This window comes from Procambarus clarkii, chromosome 17, assembly GCF_040958095.1.
Source record: "Procambarus clarkii isolate CNS0578487 chromosome 17, FALCON_Pclarkii_2.0, whole genome shotgun sequence".
NCBI lineage: Eukaryota > Metazoa > Arthropoda > Malacostraca > Decapoda > Cambaridae > Procambarus > Procambarus clarkii.
Window position 1 is genome coordinate 7209322 of NC_091166.1, and position 17937 is coordinate 7227258.

The window sequence follows — 17937 nt, forward strand, 5'->3', positions numbered from 1 at the left end:
ATCAAATACGCTCAGTTACGTGGAAAGACAAAAGAGAAGTGAACTTGCTGACAACCGTTCGTGATGGTACAATGATGAACCAACCTGTCCTCTTAAAAAGAACGTCAACATTTGCCGTTTGACTCTACGGCTGTTTTTGGACGTTATTTTGTGTAAAACTACGTCTATTATCGCTTCCATGGACTATCTCTTGTTATACAATGAAATACCACACTCTTATTATTCTATAACTCACTGACTATGCTCTGATATTTGTTCTTCAAGTAAAAATATATATATTTTTGCCTTAATTAGGCCATAATCCAGAAAATTCCAGCCTATCGATCTTTATATTTAGGAAAACATCTAATAAATTTGGAAATGAATTTTTCGTTCGCCGACAATTGCCTGTTACTATTTAACCCTCTATGCTTTAATGTCGCTGGTCATTGTGACTTTCCCAGGATTTATATAGGTTTCGTAGTAGCATTTAGTCAGACTACAGTAATTTAACTAATGGGAAACCTCTATAGTTGTCGTAAATTAATAATAATCATTTATCAAATAATAAATTAGCAAACATATGCAACATTTTATGTTACGACTTTTCGGGTAGGCCGTTCTGTTTGTTTACAACCCCAATGGTTCAAAATACACAATACTTTTAATATATAAGTGACTAAGTATGCTCTAATATATGGTCCTCAATGAAAATTATCGTTTTTTTTGTTAATTTGTCCATAATGAATAAGATTCCTTACTGTTGATCTTTATATTAAGAAAAACATCTAAACAAATTGGTATTGTGTTTTCGTTCAGATAAAGTTTCCAGATACTATTTCCTAGTTATCAATTAATGTAGGTAGTTACTTTAATTCGCGGCTACCAGGGGCTTTCTCCCATTATACAATATAAATGTACTCACTAACTATTCTCTGGTATCTGTTCTTCAAGTAAAATTACCTATTTTTTTGTTTAATTAGTCCATAATTCATAAAATTCCTCCAGGTCGATCTTTATATTTAGGAAACCATCTAATCAATTTGGAATTTAATTTTTCGTTCACCTACAGTTACCAGCTACTATTTCATTGTTATATTTTATGTCGCTGGTCATTACAATTTTTCAAGAATTTAAACAGCTAAACAGCAAGTAGCATCTTGTTAGAGTACAGGAATTTACCTATGGAGAACCTCGATAGCTGCCGAAAATTATTAATGATTATATATGTAATTTAAAATAATGAATTATATACCATTTCTTATGTTACGTCTTTGGCGGGTAGGCGGTTCTGCGGGTTTACAACCGAATTGTTTAAAAATCACACTATTTTAAATGTATGAGTCACTAGTATGCTCTGATATATGTTCTGCAATGAAAATAAAGATTGTTTTGTTGTTAATTACTCCATAAATGTGTAATGTGTTAATTCAGTCTAAAATCTTTTTCCAACGTTTATATGCGATATACGTAGCTGGAAACTACCTAATATTTAAAAATAATAGTTACAACATTCTATTAATATGTAATGTTGAAATAAATATTACACAAAGTCTGTATATCTGTTTTTAGATGTCTTATAAATCTTTTTTTAAAATAGTATTAATGATTTTTATGAATCTTGAGTAAAAATTATGTTAATTATTATTAATCTAATTGTTATTATTTTAAGTAAAAGAATTGCAAGTATTCGCATAACCACGGGATCTCTGTTTGTGTATGAATGCACGGATTTGTTTTTGTTATGAGAGGGACGCCTTAGAAAGCATGGTGTAGACCACCTGTGGCTCGCATCCGATCCCACGATCGTCGTCGCCCCTAAATCAACACAACAGGTATTTAGTATTTACGATTATAATAAGTAATATTTCTTTTATAATAATATTGCAGCAGGTGGTGTAGTGGTAGGACACTCGCCTAGCGTTCCGCGAGCGCTATGTCATGGGTTCGTATCCTGGCCGGGGAGGATTTACTGGGCGCAATTCCTTAACTGTAGCCTCTGTTTAACGCAACAGTAAAATGTGTACTTGGATGAAAAAATGATTCTTCGCGGCGGGGATCGTATTCCAGGGACCTGCCCGAAACGCTACTCGTACTAGTGGCTGTACAAGAATGTAACAACTCTTTGTATATATCTCAGGTTAGGGGCTAGGCATTTACACTCTTAGGTCAGCAAACTAGCTAGAAGGTTAGACTATTAGACTCCACTGGTCAATCGGGGCCCTGCATGACTCAGCTTATCCTAACCTAGCCCAGCTTAAACCATCTTAGCATAGTTCATTCTAGCTGTGCATAGTGCTTGCACAGCCTTGCTTATCCTAGTTTACCTCTTCCTAGCCTACCGTAGCCAAGCCTATCCCAGTATACCCTTACCTAGTCTTGCCTAGCCTAACCCTGCCTTGCTTTTAAACATGACCAGTCCTTCCTACCCTAGCCAAGCCCTGACCAGCTTAGCCAAGCCAATCCCTGCCTAGATTTAGCATAGCCTTGCCTTTTTATTAATATATAGAGGGTACCACCTCTGGTTGAGTTTGTAGGAACCCTCCACTTATAGGGTTGAGGGTTCCATATATATATATATATATATATATATATATATATATATATATATATATATATATATATATATATATATATATATATATAATATATATGTCGTACCTAGTAGCCAGAACGCACTTCTCGGCCTACTATGCAAGGCCTGATTTGCCTAATAAGCCAAGTTTTCCTGAATTATTATATTTTCTCAATTTTTTTTCTTATGAAATGATAAAGCTACCCATTTCATTATGCATGAGGTCAATATTTTTTTATTGGAGTTAAAATTAACGTAGATATATGACCAAACCTAACCAACCCTACCTAACCTAACCTAACCTAACCTATCTTTTTAGGTTAGGTTAGGTAGCTGAAAAAGTTAGGTTACGTTTGGTTAGGTAGGTTAGGTAGTCGAAAAACAATTAATTCATGAAAACTTGGCTTATTAGGCAAATCGGGCCTTGCATAGTAGGCAGAGAAGTGCGTTCTGGCTATTAGGTATATATATATATATATATATATATATATATATATATATATATATATATATATATATATATATATATATATATATATGAGTGTTAGACCATGGAGGAATGATTTTTTTTAATTTAATTTATATAAAAAATTATTCCTTCTGAAGATGTATTAATATATGAAAGTACTTAAGGAAATTCCTGTTTCAATTCTTCCTCCGTGGTCTGACACTGTCACATTTTTCATCAAGTGTTAATTTTTGTGATTTACACACACATTATTTATATTATATATATATATATATATATATATATATATATATATATATATATATATATATATATATATATATATATATATAATAATAATAATTTTTATTTAGGCAAAGGTACATACATAAAGAGATTTTACAAAGTTTGTTGGCTTTATAGATAAGACCTAGTACATACAATGCCTAAAGCCACTATTACGCAAAGCGTTTCGGGCAGGAAAAAACACTACTGACTAAAGCTTAAAACTAATGGGTAAAAAGAAAAAAATGCGTTGAGTACAAATAAAAATAGAGGTAAAAGAGGGGGGAACATTGTTGAAAAAACAGCACAAATACAATTACAAATTATTACAGAAAATTACATTAAAACAGCGTTGATTTGTAAAACAAAAAAAGACAAAAAACATACATGGGTTGACAATAGAGAGGTAAGGTAGGTTACAGGGAATTTATTAGGTATAGCTTCGTTTTTAACTTAAACTGGTTGAGAGAGGTACTGTCTTTAACATGGTTGGGAAGGTCATTCCACATCCTGGGCCCCTTGATTTGTAGAGCATTTCTGGTTTGATTAAGTCGTACTCTAGGAATATCAAAACTGTATTTATTTCTGGTGTGGTGCTCATGGGTTCTGTTACAACCTTCTATGAAGCTTTTGAGATCAGGATTGGCATTACAATTTAGCGTTTTGTATATGTATAATACACATGAGTGAATGTGCAGTGACTTAATGCCTAACATATTCAGAGATTTGAGTAGGGGTACCGAGTGATGTCTGGGGCCAGAGTTGGATATTGTCCTAATAGCAGCTTTGTGTTGAGTAATTAGAGGACGTAAGTGATTTTGAGTAGTAGAGCCCCAAGCACAAATACCATAGTTGAGATATGGATAGATAAGGGAGTAATAGAGAGTCACCAGGGCAGGGCGTGGTACATAATATCTGATCTTAGAAAGAATGCCCACAGTTTTTGAAACTTTTTTTGATATGTTTAGAATGTGTCCCTGAAAATTCAGCTTGTGGTCAATGAGAATGCCAAGGAATTTGCCATCTAATTTGTTACAAATTTGGGTATTGTTTATTTTGAGATTTATTTGATTAGAGGATTTATTGCCAAACAGAATATAGAAAGTTTTGTCAATGTTAAGGGTGAGTTTGTTGGCAGTTAGCCACAGATGGACTTTATTTAGCTCAGTATTTACTGTGGCATTTAGAGCAAGGGGATCAGGACTGGAGTAAATGAAGGTTGTGTCGTCAGCAAATAGGATTGGTTTGAGGTGTTGGGAGGCATTTGGAAGGTCATTAATGTAGATGAGAAAGAGGAGAGGGCCAAGTATGCTGCCCTGGGGAACACCAATGTTGATGGGTAGGGTGGGCGAAATTGTATTATTCACAGAAACACATTGGAGCCTGTCAGTAAGGTAGGATTTGAGGTATTGTAGGGAGTGTCCTCTGACACCATAATGATGTAATTTAAGAAGAAGGTTTTGGTGGTTGACAGTATCGAAAGCTTTACGCAGGTCCACAAATAACCCAACAGGGAACTCATTTTTATCAAGAGCTGTATGAATCGAGTTAAGCATACTAATAAGTGCATCGTTAGTGCTTTTTTTGGGCCTGAAGCCATATTGGCAAGGGCTAAGTATATTGAGTTTGGCTAGATATGAGTAAAGCTGCTTATAGATTAGTTTTTCAACAATTTTTGACAAGTTTGGCAGGATTGATATAGGTCTGTAGTTGTTAACATCTGTGAGATCACCACATTTGTGGACAGGCGTTACTCTCGCTTTTTTTAGAATATCTGGAAAGGTTTGGAGTTCAAGTGACTTGTTGAAGAGCAAAGCAATAGCAGGGGCTAAAGATCTGGAGGCTTTTTTGTAGATTAAAGTTGGTATCTCCTCAAGGGCACCAGACTTGGTTTTAAGGGAAAGGATTATCTCATTGACGTCAATGGAATTAATAGGCTTTAGGTACAGAGACTGGGGATAGTTCCCTGTAAGATAGTCCTTAATGTCAGTACTGGAAGATGGAATATCATTAGCATGGGATGAACCAATGGAAGAGAAGAACCTATTGAACTCAATAGCAGAATCAGTGGCTGAAAGCTGACCATCGTTATTAGACAGGAGAGTCGGTTTGTTATTTAAAGACTTTTTTGATCCCAATATTTGTGAAATTGTTCTCCATGTTTGTTTAATGTTGCTCTTTATTTGGGTAAATTTATCTTCGTAGTATTTAGTTTTGGCTCGTCTAATTATCTTAGATAGCAATAATGAGTAATTCTTTGAGAATTCTTTGGAGACAATCCCTAACCTATACTTTTTCTCAAGGTCATGTTTTTTATTAATAGATTTAAGTATTCCCTTTGTAAGCCAGGGATTGTTAAGCCTTTTGGTTGTGACTTGTTTTGTAAGCATAGGACAGTGGGTATTATAAAGGCTAAGAGTTTTTTGAAGAAAAGATTGAACTGCTAGGTTGATGTCCTCTATGTTACCTAACTCGGACTCCCAGTTGACATTATCAGTAGCAGTTATAAAATTGTCTATAGCAGTTTCATTGTGTAGTCTAAAACGTATCTCTCTTGACTCAAGAGGTGGTTTGCTAATGTTAGTTAAGAGAAATGTGGGGTAATGGTCTGTAGTGCTATCGGTGATTATACCTGAAGTAAGCGGAGAGGTTATATTTGTCCAGATGTGATCAAGAGTCGTGGCAGTGCTATCAGTGATTCTAGTAGGTCTAGTGATTAAGGGTATGAGGAAGCAGGAATTCATACAGTTGAGGAAGCTAACAGCAGTAGGGTGTTCTGGCTCGCAGAGGTCAATATTAAAGTCCCCTGCAATAATTAGGTGGTTTTTGTTCAGTCTGTTATCAAGTATTAGATTTCTAAGGTTTGAGTTGAATTCGGACACATCAGTGTTAGGAATTCTATAAACTGCACCCACAGACAGGATAGACTCGGCACCCTTGACTCTGAAGCTGGCGAAGATATACTCCCCATAGCAGTCTCTAGTTCTAATTTCTTTTAAGCATGTTAGTTCTTGGTGGTAGTAAAGAGCAGTGCCACCACCTCTCTGAAGTTGACGACAGTTGTGGATTGCTGAGTAGTTAGGCATGTTAAAGAGTTGAGTAGTATCATCTTTCACCCATGTTTCAGTAAGTATAATAAAAGAGAAATTGTTGTCAATAGCTTCAATCAAGGCACTAACATCATCGAAGTGTTTGCCTAGGGATCTAACGTTCAAACTGATTACAGAGATATTGTGACTATGAGTTAATACATTGTTTACATCATGTGCTGCAAAATATCTGCAATTTAGATCATTAAAGTGATTATTGTCATAGATAGTGGATAAGAGGTTAAGTTCTGGGTCTATACTTGACTGCATAAAAAAAAGCTGATTGCCGGAAAAACAAGAAAAACAAAAAGAAATAAATGTACACAATACTGTACCAAACAAACACAAAAGGGGCTTACAGGGGTACAATGGAGTATGGCTAGGCTAGGCAACCTAGGTAATGAATGAGATTAAAGAAAAAAACATATAAACATGTACTATACAAAACACAAGATATAGATATACAAAACAAAAATATAAACAAGACTAAGCAATACCAAAAAAATTGAGCAAAAATGAAAAATGAGGTAGATTGCTTACAGGTACTCTCAGGTACACTGTAAGTAACAATAGACAGAAAATATATATCAATATAGAAAAGAATGTCACAATACAATAAGAAAACAATTACATGAACAGATGAAAAACAAATCTGCTGTAAAATAGGAAGTAATTATAGCAAAACACAATATAATAATATAACAATACAATAAGAGCTTACAAAGTATTGAGTCTGCTAAATTAGAGAATAATTATGGCAAGACACAACAATAAATGTAAGCAAACAAGGAATTGAAACAATTAGAGGTAGAATTAAGGTCACTAGATAGCCATGGAGGATACACAAGTTTGGCGGAGAGAACAAAAAATCAGTAGAGACTGTCAAGATGAATATATAAAAAAATTTGACAAATGATAATTGTAAAGTAAAATAATCTTAAAGATAATAAATTTTATTAAGCTTAGTTTTAACTTATAATTAGTATGAACTTAATTAAAAGAACAAAAATGAGATCAATAATTGATTTCAATAAATGACATAGATCAATACAAATAAATTTAAAATATAAATGGAATAGGGTAAGATTAGATTTAAGAGTAAAATTTTACAATGAAACTGAGGTAGATGCTTGCATAAGTGCATGGAGACTTGATGGATTATTTAGGAAATTATAGGAATAGGAGAACATCAGGTAAATGGTAAGGCAGAGACAGCACCTTAGACAAAGTTAGATTAAGTTAGGTTAGGCTCAGGCACTGAAAGAGTTAATTTAAGTACAGGTACTGGCATTGGTCGGGTTCAGGTTTTCAGATATACCACAATCACTTAGGAAGGCCAGGAGTTGTTGGTCACATTTTATTTCATATCTTTTTCCTGTAGCTTCTTTCTTCGCAAAAATCGTACCATTCCTTGTGTAGCACTGCTTGATAAGACCAGGGTTTTGTTTGCGAACTTGGCGCAGCCTGTAGAGGAGGGATCCACGCTGCTTAGTAAGACACTCATTTATATAGAGGTTGGTTTTTTGCTTAGCAGCTGTTTGCATGAGGTCAAACTTCGCAGAGGGATTTGCAAGTTTGATGAGCATTCTCCTACAGTTACGGGGATTGTTTTTATCTATCCTAATAGCCGATTTGATTTGAACATTGAGACTGATCTTTGAATTAATTAGGGTGTTGGCTATGTTACAGCAATCCTCACCTTGTTGTTCAACAGGTAGATCAGTAGAGCTAATTATCAGGGAGTCATGAAGTTGTTGTTGCTCTTGGTCATCTTTGGAAGCCGCCTGGTGAGTCTGAAGGAGATTGATCTGTTTTTCCAGCTTTTTAAGGAGGTCACTTTGAGCTGTGAGGGTTTCTTCAGCCTGAATCTTACGTATTTGATCCATTGCATCATTTGCAACAGTTTGTATGTTGAGAATTTCTTGGTTGTTGTTCATCGACGATTTAAGGAGGCAGTCTATGGTATGTTGTTGTCGGGTGACTGTGTCTTGGAGGGCCAAAATAGCTTCTGATTGCATTTTCACAAGGTTGTGCAGTTTCTGGAGCCATGGATTACTTCGGAGAGGTTTGAAGTTTAAACAGGGAGCCATAGATTGAGTGAATTCTAAAGCTAGAGATCCGAGGTGAGTTGAAGGGGGGGAGTGAGGAGGGGGAGCAGATGCTGTGTTTACAAACATCGGCGAGGGTTGCGGCGTTGCCAGTGTTTCATTCAGAGCTCTAGGAGTAATGGAACCAGAGCGAGAGGCACCCCTACCTTGCTTGTTGTTATGTTTGGGCATGTTTTCGACGAATAGATTCTTGGTAGCGTTTCTAAGGGTAGATACTTGGTGAATTATAGTAGGGATGACTAGCGTATTGGGAACACTTGGCAGATGGGTCGTAGAAAGGCAGGCGAAAATTGGTTAATTTTGGTTGATTTCTGTTGAGGTTCACTGTGAGTTATGTCATATTAAGTCTCCATGCACTTAACTCGTGCTAGGCAGCAGTTAGGCCATGCAACGTTGAGTGGAGACGAAATTAAACACGAAATTTCAGCAGCTGTGACGGAGCCGGTACCACCGCCAGCGTTTCCCGCCGTTATTGGCGGGAAATTATATTATATATATATTATATATATATATTTATATATATATATATATATATATATATATATATATATATATATATATATATATATATATATATTATATATTATATATATATATATATATATATATATATATATATATATATATATATATATAATATAAATAATGTGTGTGTAAACATGCCACGTGTGTGTAAATCACAAAAATTAACACTTGATGAAAAATGTGACAGTGTCAGACCACGGAGGAAGAATTGAAACAGGAATTTCCTTAGGTACTTTCATATATTAATACATCTTCAGAAGGAATAATTTTTTATATAAATTAAATTAAAAAAAATCATTCCTCCATGGTCTAACACTCATATATATATATATATATATATATATATATATATATATATATATATATATATATATATATAATATTATATGTGTGTGTGTACTCACCTAGTTGTGCTTGCGGTGGTTGAGCTCTGGCTCTTTGTCCCGTATGTATGTATTCATATATATATATATATATATATATATATATATATATATATATATATATATATATATATATATATATATATATATATAATATTTTATATATCCTGCCTGAAATGCTGCGTGTACTAGTGGCTTTACAAGATAGTTCTTATAAAGATAGCATTTTGTGGTTATTCTCTATATCTGGTTCACCTAACAGTAAATAAGTACCTGGGAGTTAGACAGCTGCTATGGGCTGCTTCCTAGGGATGTGTGTGTGTGTTTGTATTCATGTTGAATTTTACAAAGTAGGAAGAGATGTTTGTAAAAAAAAAAATCAAATATTTTTGAAAGTATAAGTAGATTTGATATTTTTCTTTAATTGTTTGTCTGCTGTCTCGCCTCCTTTATAAAATGGCATCATTCTTGCTTTTTTAAGGATATCAGGAAAAGTAAGGCACTCCAGAGATTTGTTGACTCCTTCCTAGTGTTGCCTAGCCCAGCCCAGCCTAGACAAGGCAGGCTGGGCATCCTAGCCTCACGCAGCTTAGCCCCAACCTACATGTAGCATCCCAGTCCATCCTAAGTGATCATTACCTTACTGGCTGTGTTTTCTCTTCAGCCCTGAATGTAATGTGGTGGAACATAAGCAGATACATATCAGGTCTTAGAGAATCTGTACTTCATACATTTCTTAATAATGTCTCACAAATATTTAAATAATTAAAAAAAAATTGTATAATAACTTCATATTATTCTTGCAATTTATTTTTGCATTTTTTTTTATACAAAATTTACATTTTAAAAGATTACCTCTATTTTTAGATTGATGACTTGAAGACTACAGTGCCATCCACAGCAAATCATGGTCTTAAAATATCTCCTAGCAATGACGAGACCAATTTTCACAGAGATCAAATTTTTGCTAAGCAGTAGTCACAGGTAAATATATATTATATATATAATATTATATATATAATATTATATATATAAAATTAACTTCTTCATTGCTCAAAGCACCTTTAGACATTCTGAGAGTTGTGCTATTTTATTAATTAATTAATTAGGCTATATTTTAATGTTTTGTAATGTTTTCATTACTTTTTTTGTTTTGAAATATAAATTGTTGAGTTTTGAAACATTTTGACATTAACTATACCTGAATATTTATAAACAAAAAAATACCAGAACTATGTCCTTGACAATTGCACTAAGAAGTCTTTGCCAAAATCAGGTGCTCAGTGCAGTAGTTAAAAACTTAAAAGTTGTACCACCTCTGGTGCAAGATTAGGGACCTATAGCCTCAGAGAAGAAAATAGAGAGTACTCAGAGAAGGCCTTGAATAATAGGCAGGCTGTTTGTGTGTTTCGACGGTAAGCTTGCTGACACCAAATGTAGTTACCTAAGTGTAGTTACAGGATTAGAGCTACGCTCGTGGTGTCCCGTCTACCCAGCACTCTTTGTCACATAATGCTTTGAAACTACTGACGGTCTTGGCCGCCACCACCTTCTCACTTAACTTGTTCCAACCGTGTACCACTCTGTATGCGAAAGGAAATTTTTTTATATTTCTTTGGCATCTTTGTTTAGTTAGTTTAAATCTATGACCTTTTGTTCTTGAAGTTCCAGGTCTCGGGAAATCTTTCCTATCGATTTTATCAATTCCTGTTACTATTTTGTACATAGTGATTTTATCACCTCTTTTTGTTGTCTTCTAGTTTTGGCATATATAATGCCTCTGACCTCTCCACATAGCTCTTGCCCTTTAGTTCTGGGAGCCACTTAGTAGCATGTCTTTGCACCTTTTCCAGTTTGTTGATGTGCTTCTTAAGATATGGGCACCACACAACTGCTGCATATTCTAGCCTTGGCCGAAAAAAACTCGTGAACAATTTCTTTAGTATTTCGCCATCCTGTATTTAAACAAAATTCTGAAGTTAGAAAGCGTGGCATAGGCTCCTCACACAACGTTCTTTATGTGGGCCTCAAGTGATAGTTTTCTATCTAGAATCAACCCTAGACCTCTTTCTTTTATCAGAATTATATAAAGATTTCTCACATAATTTGTAGGTTGTGTGGGATCTATGTTCTATTCCACATTCCATAACATGGCATTTATTCACATTAAATTTCATTTGCCAAGTGGTGCTCCATATATTTATTTTGTCCAGGTTTTCTTGAAGGGCATGACAATCATCTAAATTTCTTATCCATCCCATTATCTTAGCATCATCAGCAAACATGTTTATATAATTCTGTATTCCAACTGGTAGATCATTTATGTAGACAATGAACATTTCTGGTGCATGTACTGTGGTACTCCACTTGTGACACTTCTCCAGTCCGATTGCCTCTGATTACTGACCTCATTTTTCTATCAGTCAGAAAATTTTTCATCCATGTTAGAAGCTTACCTGTCACCCATCCAAAATTTTCTAGTTTCCAGAACAACCTCTTATGTGGAACTCTGTCGAAAGCCTTTTTTATGTCTAGATAGATGCAGTCAACCCAACTACCTTTTTCCTTTAAAATCTCTGTGGCTCAGTCATAGAAACTGAGTAAATTCGATACACAGGATCTTCCAGATCGAAAACAATACTGTCTGTGTGATATTATATAATTTCTCTCCAGGTGTTCTACCCATTTAGTTTTTATTATTTTTTTTTTTTCAATCTTTTCACTGTTACACTTGTCAATGATTCAGGTCTATAACTGAGAGGGGTGGGGTCTTCCCTGTTGCCACTTTTGTAGATTGGAACTATGTTAGCCTTTTTCCACATGTTTGCTATGACTCCTGTACACAGGGATGCCTGAAAGATCAGGTGAAGTGAAAGGCTGAGCTCAGGTGCACATTCTCTCAGAACCCATGGTAAAACTCCATCTGGACCAACTGCTTTGTTCTTACTTAGCTCCTTTAGCATATTTTCCACTTCATCTCTAGACACCTCTATACGCTCTATGATGTTCTCAGAAATTCTTATTGTGTCTGGTTCTCTTAAGATTTCATTTTGTATAAACACACTTTGGAACTTTTGGTTTAATGTTTCACACATTGCATTATCATTTTCTGTGAATCTGTTTCCTATTTTCAACCTCTGGATATTATCCTTTACCTGCAATTTGTTGTTTATGAATTTGTAGAATAGGCCCAGTTCTGTTTTACATTTATCCATTATCCCTTTTTAAAAATTTCTTTCTGCCTCTTCCCTTACTGCTGTATAGTTGTTTCTCGCATCTTTGTATCGCTGGTATGATTGGGGGTTTGGCTTCTTTCTATGTTGATACCTGCTTGATGGGGTTCTGCTCTTCTACTCCCCAAGCCCGGCCCGAGGCCAGGCTCGACTTGTGAGAGTTTGGTCCACCAGGCTGTTGCTTGGAGCGGCCCGCAGGGCCACATACCCACCACAGCCCGGCTGATCCGGAACTTCTCTTAGAAAACAGTCCAGTTTTCTCCTGAAGATGTCCACGGTTGTTCCGGCAATATTTCTTATAGTCGCTGGGAGGACGTTGAACAACCGCGGACCTCTGATGTTTATACAGTGCTCTCTGATTGTGCCTGTGGCACCTCTGCTCTTCACTGGTTCAATCTTGCATTTTTTTCCATATCGTTCACTCCAGTACGTTGTTATTTTACTGTGTAGATTTGGGACCTGGCCCTCCAGTATCTTCCATGTGTATATTATTTGGTATCGCTCTCGTCTCCTTTCTAGAGAGTACATTTGGAGAGCTTTGAGACGATCCCAATAATTTAGGTGTTTTATCTCGTCTATGCGTGCCGTATATGTTCTCTGTATTCCCTCTATTTCAGCAATCTCTCCTGCTCTGAAGGGGGAAGTGAATACTGAGCAGTACTCGAGACGGGACAACATAAGTGACTTGAAGAGTACAACCATTGTGATGGGATCCCTGGATTTGAAAGTTCTCGTAATCCATCCGATGATTTTTCTGGCTGACGCAATATTTGCTTGGTTATGCTCCCTAAACAATAGATCGTCGGACATCATTATTCCCAAATCCTTGACATGCTGTTTTTCTACTATGGGAAGATTCGATTGTGTTTTGTACCCTGTATTATGTTTCAGATCCTCATTTTTGCCATACCTGAAATTTATCACTGTTAAACATCATGTTATTTTCTGCTGCCCAATCGAAAACTTTGTTGACATCTGCTTGTAGTTTTTCAATGTCTTTCATTCCATTTTTGTGTCTTTTGGTCTGTGGCCCTCTCTCAATTTCTGTTGAACCAATCCTGTTTTCTGGCCCTGCATCTCTGTTTTGGTATGAATGTTTGTGTGCCTTCATTGTATATTTTGCAAAATTTGGCATACATTTAATTTACTTCCCTGTCTAGCAACAAGTCTGCCTAATTACTTATTAAAAAAAATTTGAAGTTCCCCATAGTGACCTCTCTCTCTTGAAATCAAGTTTATCAACTGTTTCAATGTCCCCATTTTCTGTGTGTGTGTGTTAGGAGGCTAAGCTTGCTGATACCATGTGTGTGTGTGTTTGGAGGCTAAGCTTGCTGATACCATGTGTGTGTGTGTGTGTTTGGAGGCTAAGCTTGCTGATACCATGTGTGTGTGTGTTTGGAGGCTAAGCTTGCTGATACCATGTGTGTGTGTGTTTGGAGGCTAAGCTTGCTGATACCATGTGTGTGTGTGTGTGTTTGGAGGCTAAGTTTGCTGATACCATGTGTGTGTGTGTGTGTTTGGAGGCTAAGCTTGCTGATACCATGTGTGTGTGTGTTTGGAGGCTAAGCTTGCTGATACCATGTGTGTGTGTGTTTGGAGGCTAAGCTTGCTGATACCATGTGTGTGTGTGTGTGTTTGGAGGCTAAGCTTGCTGATACCATGTGTGTGTGTGTTTGGAGGCTAAGCTTGCTGATACCATGTGTGTGTGTGTGTGTTTGGAGGCTAAGCTTGCTGATACCATGTGTGTGTGTGTGTTTGGAGGCTAAGCTTGCTGATACCATGTGTGTGTGTGCGTGTGTGTTTGGAGGCTAAGCTTGCTGATACCATGTGTGTGTGTGTGTGTTTGGAGGCTAAGTTTGCTGATACCATGTGTGTGTGTGTGTGTTTGGAGGCTAAGCTTGCTGATACCATGTGTGTGTGTGTGTGTGTGTGTTTGGAGGCTAAGCTTGCTGATACCATGTGTGTGTGTGTGTTTGGAGGCTAAGCTTGCTGATACCATGTGTGTGTGTGTGTTTGGAGGCTAAGCTTGCTGATACCATGTGTGTGTGTGTGTTTGGAGGCTAAGCTTGCTGATACCATGTGTGTGTGTGTGTTTGGAGGCTAAGCTTGCTGATACCATGTGTGTGTGTGTGTTTGGAGGCTAAGCTTGCTGATACCGTTTGTGTGTGTGTGTGTGTGTTTAGAGGCTAAGCTTGCTGATACCATGTGTGTATTTGGAGGCTAAGCTTGCTGATACTATGTGTGTGTGTGTTTGGAGGCTAAGCTTGCTGATACCATGTGTGTGTGTGTGTTTGGAGGCTAAGTTTGCTGATACCATGTGTGTGTGTGTGTTTGGAGGCTAAGTTTGCTAACACCGTGTGTGTACTCACCTGTTTAAATTATAATAGGGGTGTGTACCACCTCTGGTGCAATTGTAGGGACCCACAGCCTTGAAGAAAATAAAGAGTATTCAGAGAAGACCTTGTGGATTCTCACTGAACACTAATCTTTTCTTCTCCTATCACCCCTCTTATTTTGTTTTATGCTGTATTCTATTATATATCATATAAATACATAGCCAAATGGCAATATTTATTATGTCTATACAAAAAGAAGACATCCACTTTATTTTTTTTCTCTCCTTTGTTTCTATGTGGATTTTGTTGTGACTAATGATTCTCCTCCTTCCCATCAACAGGTCTTCCTCACTGGGCTTGCTCGGCTTTTGTGTTACTGTGAGGGTGCCATCATCGTTTACCCTTCAAGACTGACTCATGCTGGCATTGCATTTGTGGACTTCCCTTCACAGTAAACAGTCCTTCTCCATATGGTGATTGTCCAGGGCAAGCAGGGTGTGACTGCCATCTTGGAGAAGCAGGGTCTTTTAATATGAAGAATCTTCCGTCTTCTCTACTTACGCCAGCTTGTGCCGGCCTTGCATTCTTGTTACTTCATGGCCCTTGGGCCTTTTTTATTTATTTTACATAATAAATTTTTTGATTAATACCCGTGTTTTACAAGAGATCCTTAACATTTTAAGCACCAATTGTATTGACTAATGTACGTCTTGTAACCTTTAAGACATAAATAGACAAGACATAGATAAATGAGTGAATAATACTGAGTGACTAGGTTAGGGCGAGGAACATAGTACAGTGTCTGGCTTTGGAAGAATGCCTACTGTTTTAGAAACCTTATTGCCATGATCATAATCGTATGGGTTAAAAAGCATTTGTTGTCACTCCTACACTGTGGCTTGTTGAGCTTGAAACCTTTGCTCCTTGTTCGTGTTACATCTGACCTTTTGAAGAAATTGTATGAATCAATATCCTCCAAATTGTTCAGTATTTTAAAGGTTTCGCTCTATTACTCTCTCATTTGCATATATCTAAGCATATAGATTAGATATAGATTTAGATTAGATTTTTTATTCAGGTAAAGGTACATACATTGCAGATGAGTTACAAAGGGAAAGACATTGACTAGAGTTCACTAGCTCTATTGGAAGAGAAACGTCTGCAAGACAAGTGTGGGCAAAAATTAAGGTAGCAGCGGCTCACAACGACCCCCAACGGCTTCATTTTGTATCTTCTCCAACTTGCCCATCCTACCTTTACCAAAACAACAAATGACAGGTGCAGCATAATCAATAAGAAATCTTACAGTACTCAAGTACATCATTCGTAGCACTTGGACTCCCACTCCTTTCCACAGCATGCCAAGGCCTTCAGAGGTTGTAATCTCTTCCGACATTGACTCAACAGTCTGTTCATCTCAGTTTCCAAACTCTCATAGGTATATCCAACATATATGCCTAAATATTTATATATATTAACTCTCTATATTTTTACCGTTTATTTCCAATATAATGGGCCTCCGACTTCTACATTCAAACTTTAGTTTTGTCTTCATTAACCACTAGTCCCATGTGGTGACACTGGTTTCCGAAATTGTCCAACACTGTTTGAATCTTTGAAATATCTTTGCCCTGAAACAAAATATCATCAGCATATATGATTGGAGTTACCCAATTTGAGTATTTCTCAGATGCTATCTTATTCATTAGTACATAAAACAGGGTGAGACTCAACACTCCTCCCTGAGGTGTGCAGAGTTCTTGACCTTGATACCTTGAACCATACAACCTTGATACCACACCTGAGCCTTCCTTTCCTGAAGATAATCCCCTATCCAGCGCAATAATCTCCCTTCAACACCAAGACCAGCTAATTCATATAAAATAACCTCTTTGTTGGCTTTATCAAAAGCTCCTTATAAATCAATAAAAATTCTATAATAATCATTACCATTAGCTAGACATTTAATAATACAGTCAGAGGTACTTTTTCCTCTGAGGAACCCGAAAAATTATTAGACAGCTGATCACCTATTATATACAAAAGTTTATTTAAAATGATCCTCTCCATCATTTTACAAAAACACGAGGTTAAAGACACAGGTCTGTACTCTCCATTGGCTTTAGGGATAAGGATGATCATAGTTCTTTTTCATTTACTGGGAATTCTGCCCTCTTTATAACTAATATTAAAGAGGTCTAACAGCGGGCTTTTCGTCATAATGGCAAGTTCATTAAGTATTTCATAAGTTACTCCATCCTCCCCAGGGGGCGGTAGATTTCCCAACTTTAATCGCCGTTATTAGTTCTTCTCTGGTAATACCTGTGCAAGTGACATCACCACTGTTACCTGCTGTAAGTATAAAATCCTTTCTTAGATCTTTCCAAGAATCAAACGACTCTCTCGTTACAGCGGGTAATTAAATGAACTAAGTTTGGCAGCTTCCGCCCATTTATTTACGAGACCTTTTGCAATTCCTTACTGGTCAGGATGTGCAACAAAATTATGCTTTTTACCCCTTATTTCATTTATGTCTTGCCAGATTTCCTTCAAGTTTGTTACTCCTAACTTTCTCTGCAAACTCCTGCCAATACTTGCTCCAAATTTCCTCTCTCTTCTCCGCACACTTTTATGGGGGGATGCTTTTCTATACCAGATGTTTTCCGGTTCAATGTTGCATTAAATACATCTACCTCCTTAATTAAATCTTAATAAAATGCTTCTGCCGAAACTGGCTTATAAGTATCATACCAAGACTTAATATGACCAACAAGACCCCTTAATTCTCCCTTATTAAACTTTAAGCTTTTCCTCTGAAGGCAGGCATGCTTTTTATCTAGTTTAAGCTGTATTTGTAATGCAAAATCTCTTAGCATTTCATCCACAGTAAGACAATTCTCCTCTATGCCCTCAGCATTTATCAAACAAGCATAATCTAATCTCCCTCCCCTCAGATGAGTAGGAGAGGGCTCGCCC

The 17937-nt window shown here is 36.6% G+C and overlaps 1 protein-coding gene and 1 long non-coding RNA gene across 3 annotated transcripts; one reads left to right on the forward strand and one right to left on the reverse strand.

Moving 5' to 3' along the window:
• The first annotated feature begins 1701 nt into the window (after positions 1–1701).
• On the forward strand, positions 1702–15610 carry LOC138365732 (uncharacterized). 2 transcript variants are annotated; one of them, XR_011228963.1, is made up of 4 exons: positions 1702–1814; positions 10260–10376; positions 13243–13358; positions 15303–15610. It is a non-coding gene; the product is annotated as an uncharacterized lncRNA (long non-coding RNA). The 2 variants fall into 2 exon arrangements; XR_011228962.1 differs by lacking the exon at positions 13243–13358.
• LOC138365731 (uncharacterized) lies at positions 7728–8708 on the reverse strand. Its single transcript, XM_069326215.1, has 2 exons — positions 8076–8708; positions 7728–7840 (listed from the first exon to the last, which is right to left on the reverse strand). The coding sequence occupies exons 1-2, from the start codon at positions 8653–8655 to the stop codon at positions 7734–7736; spliced, it is 687 nt and encodes a 228-aa protein (XP_069182316.1). The 5' UTR covers positions 8656–8708; the 3' UTR covers positions 7728–7733.
• Positions 15611–17937: the final 2327 nt, after the last annotated feature.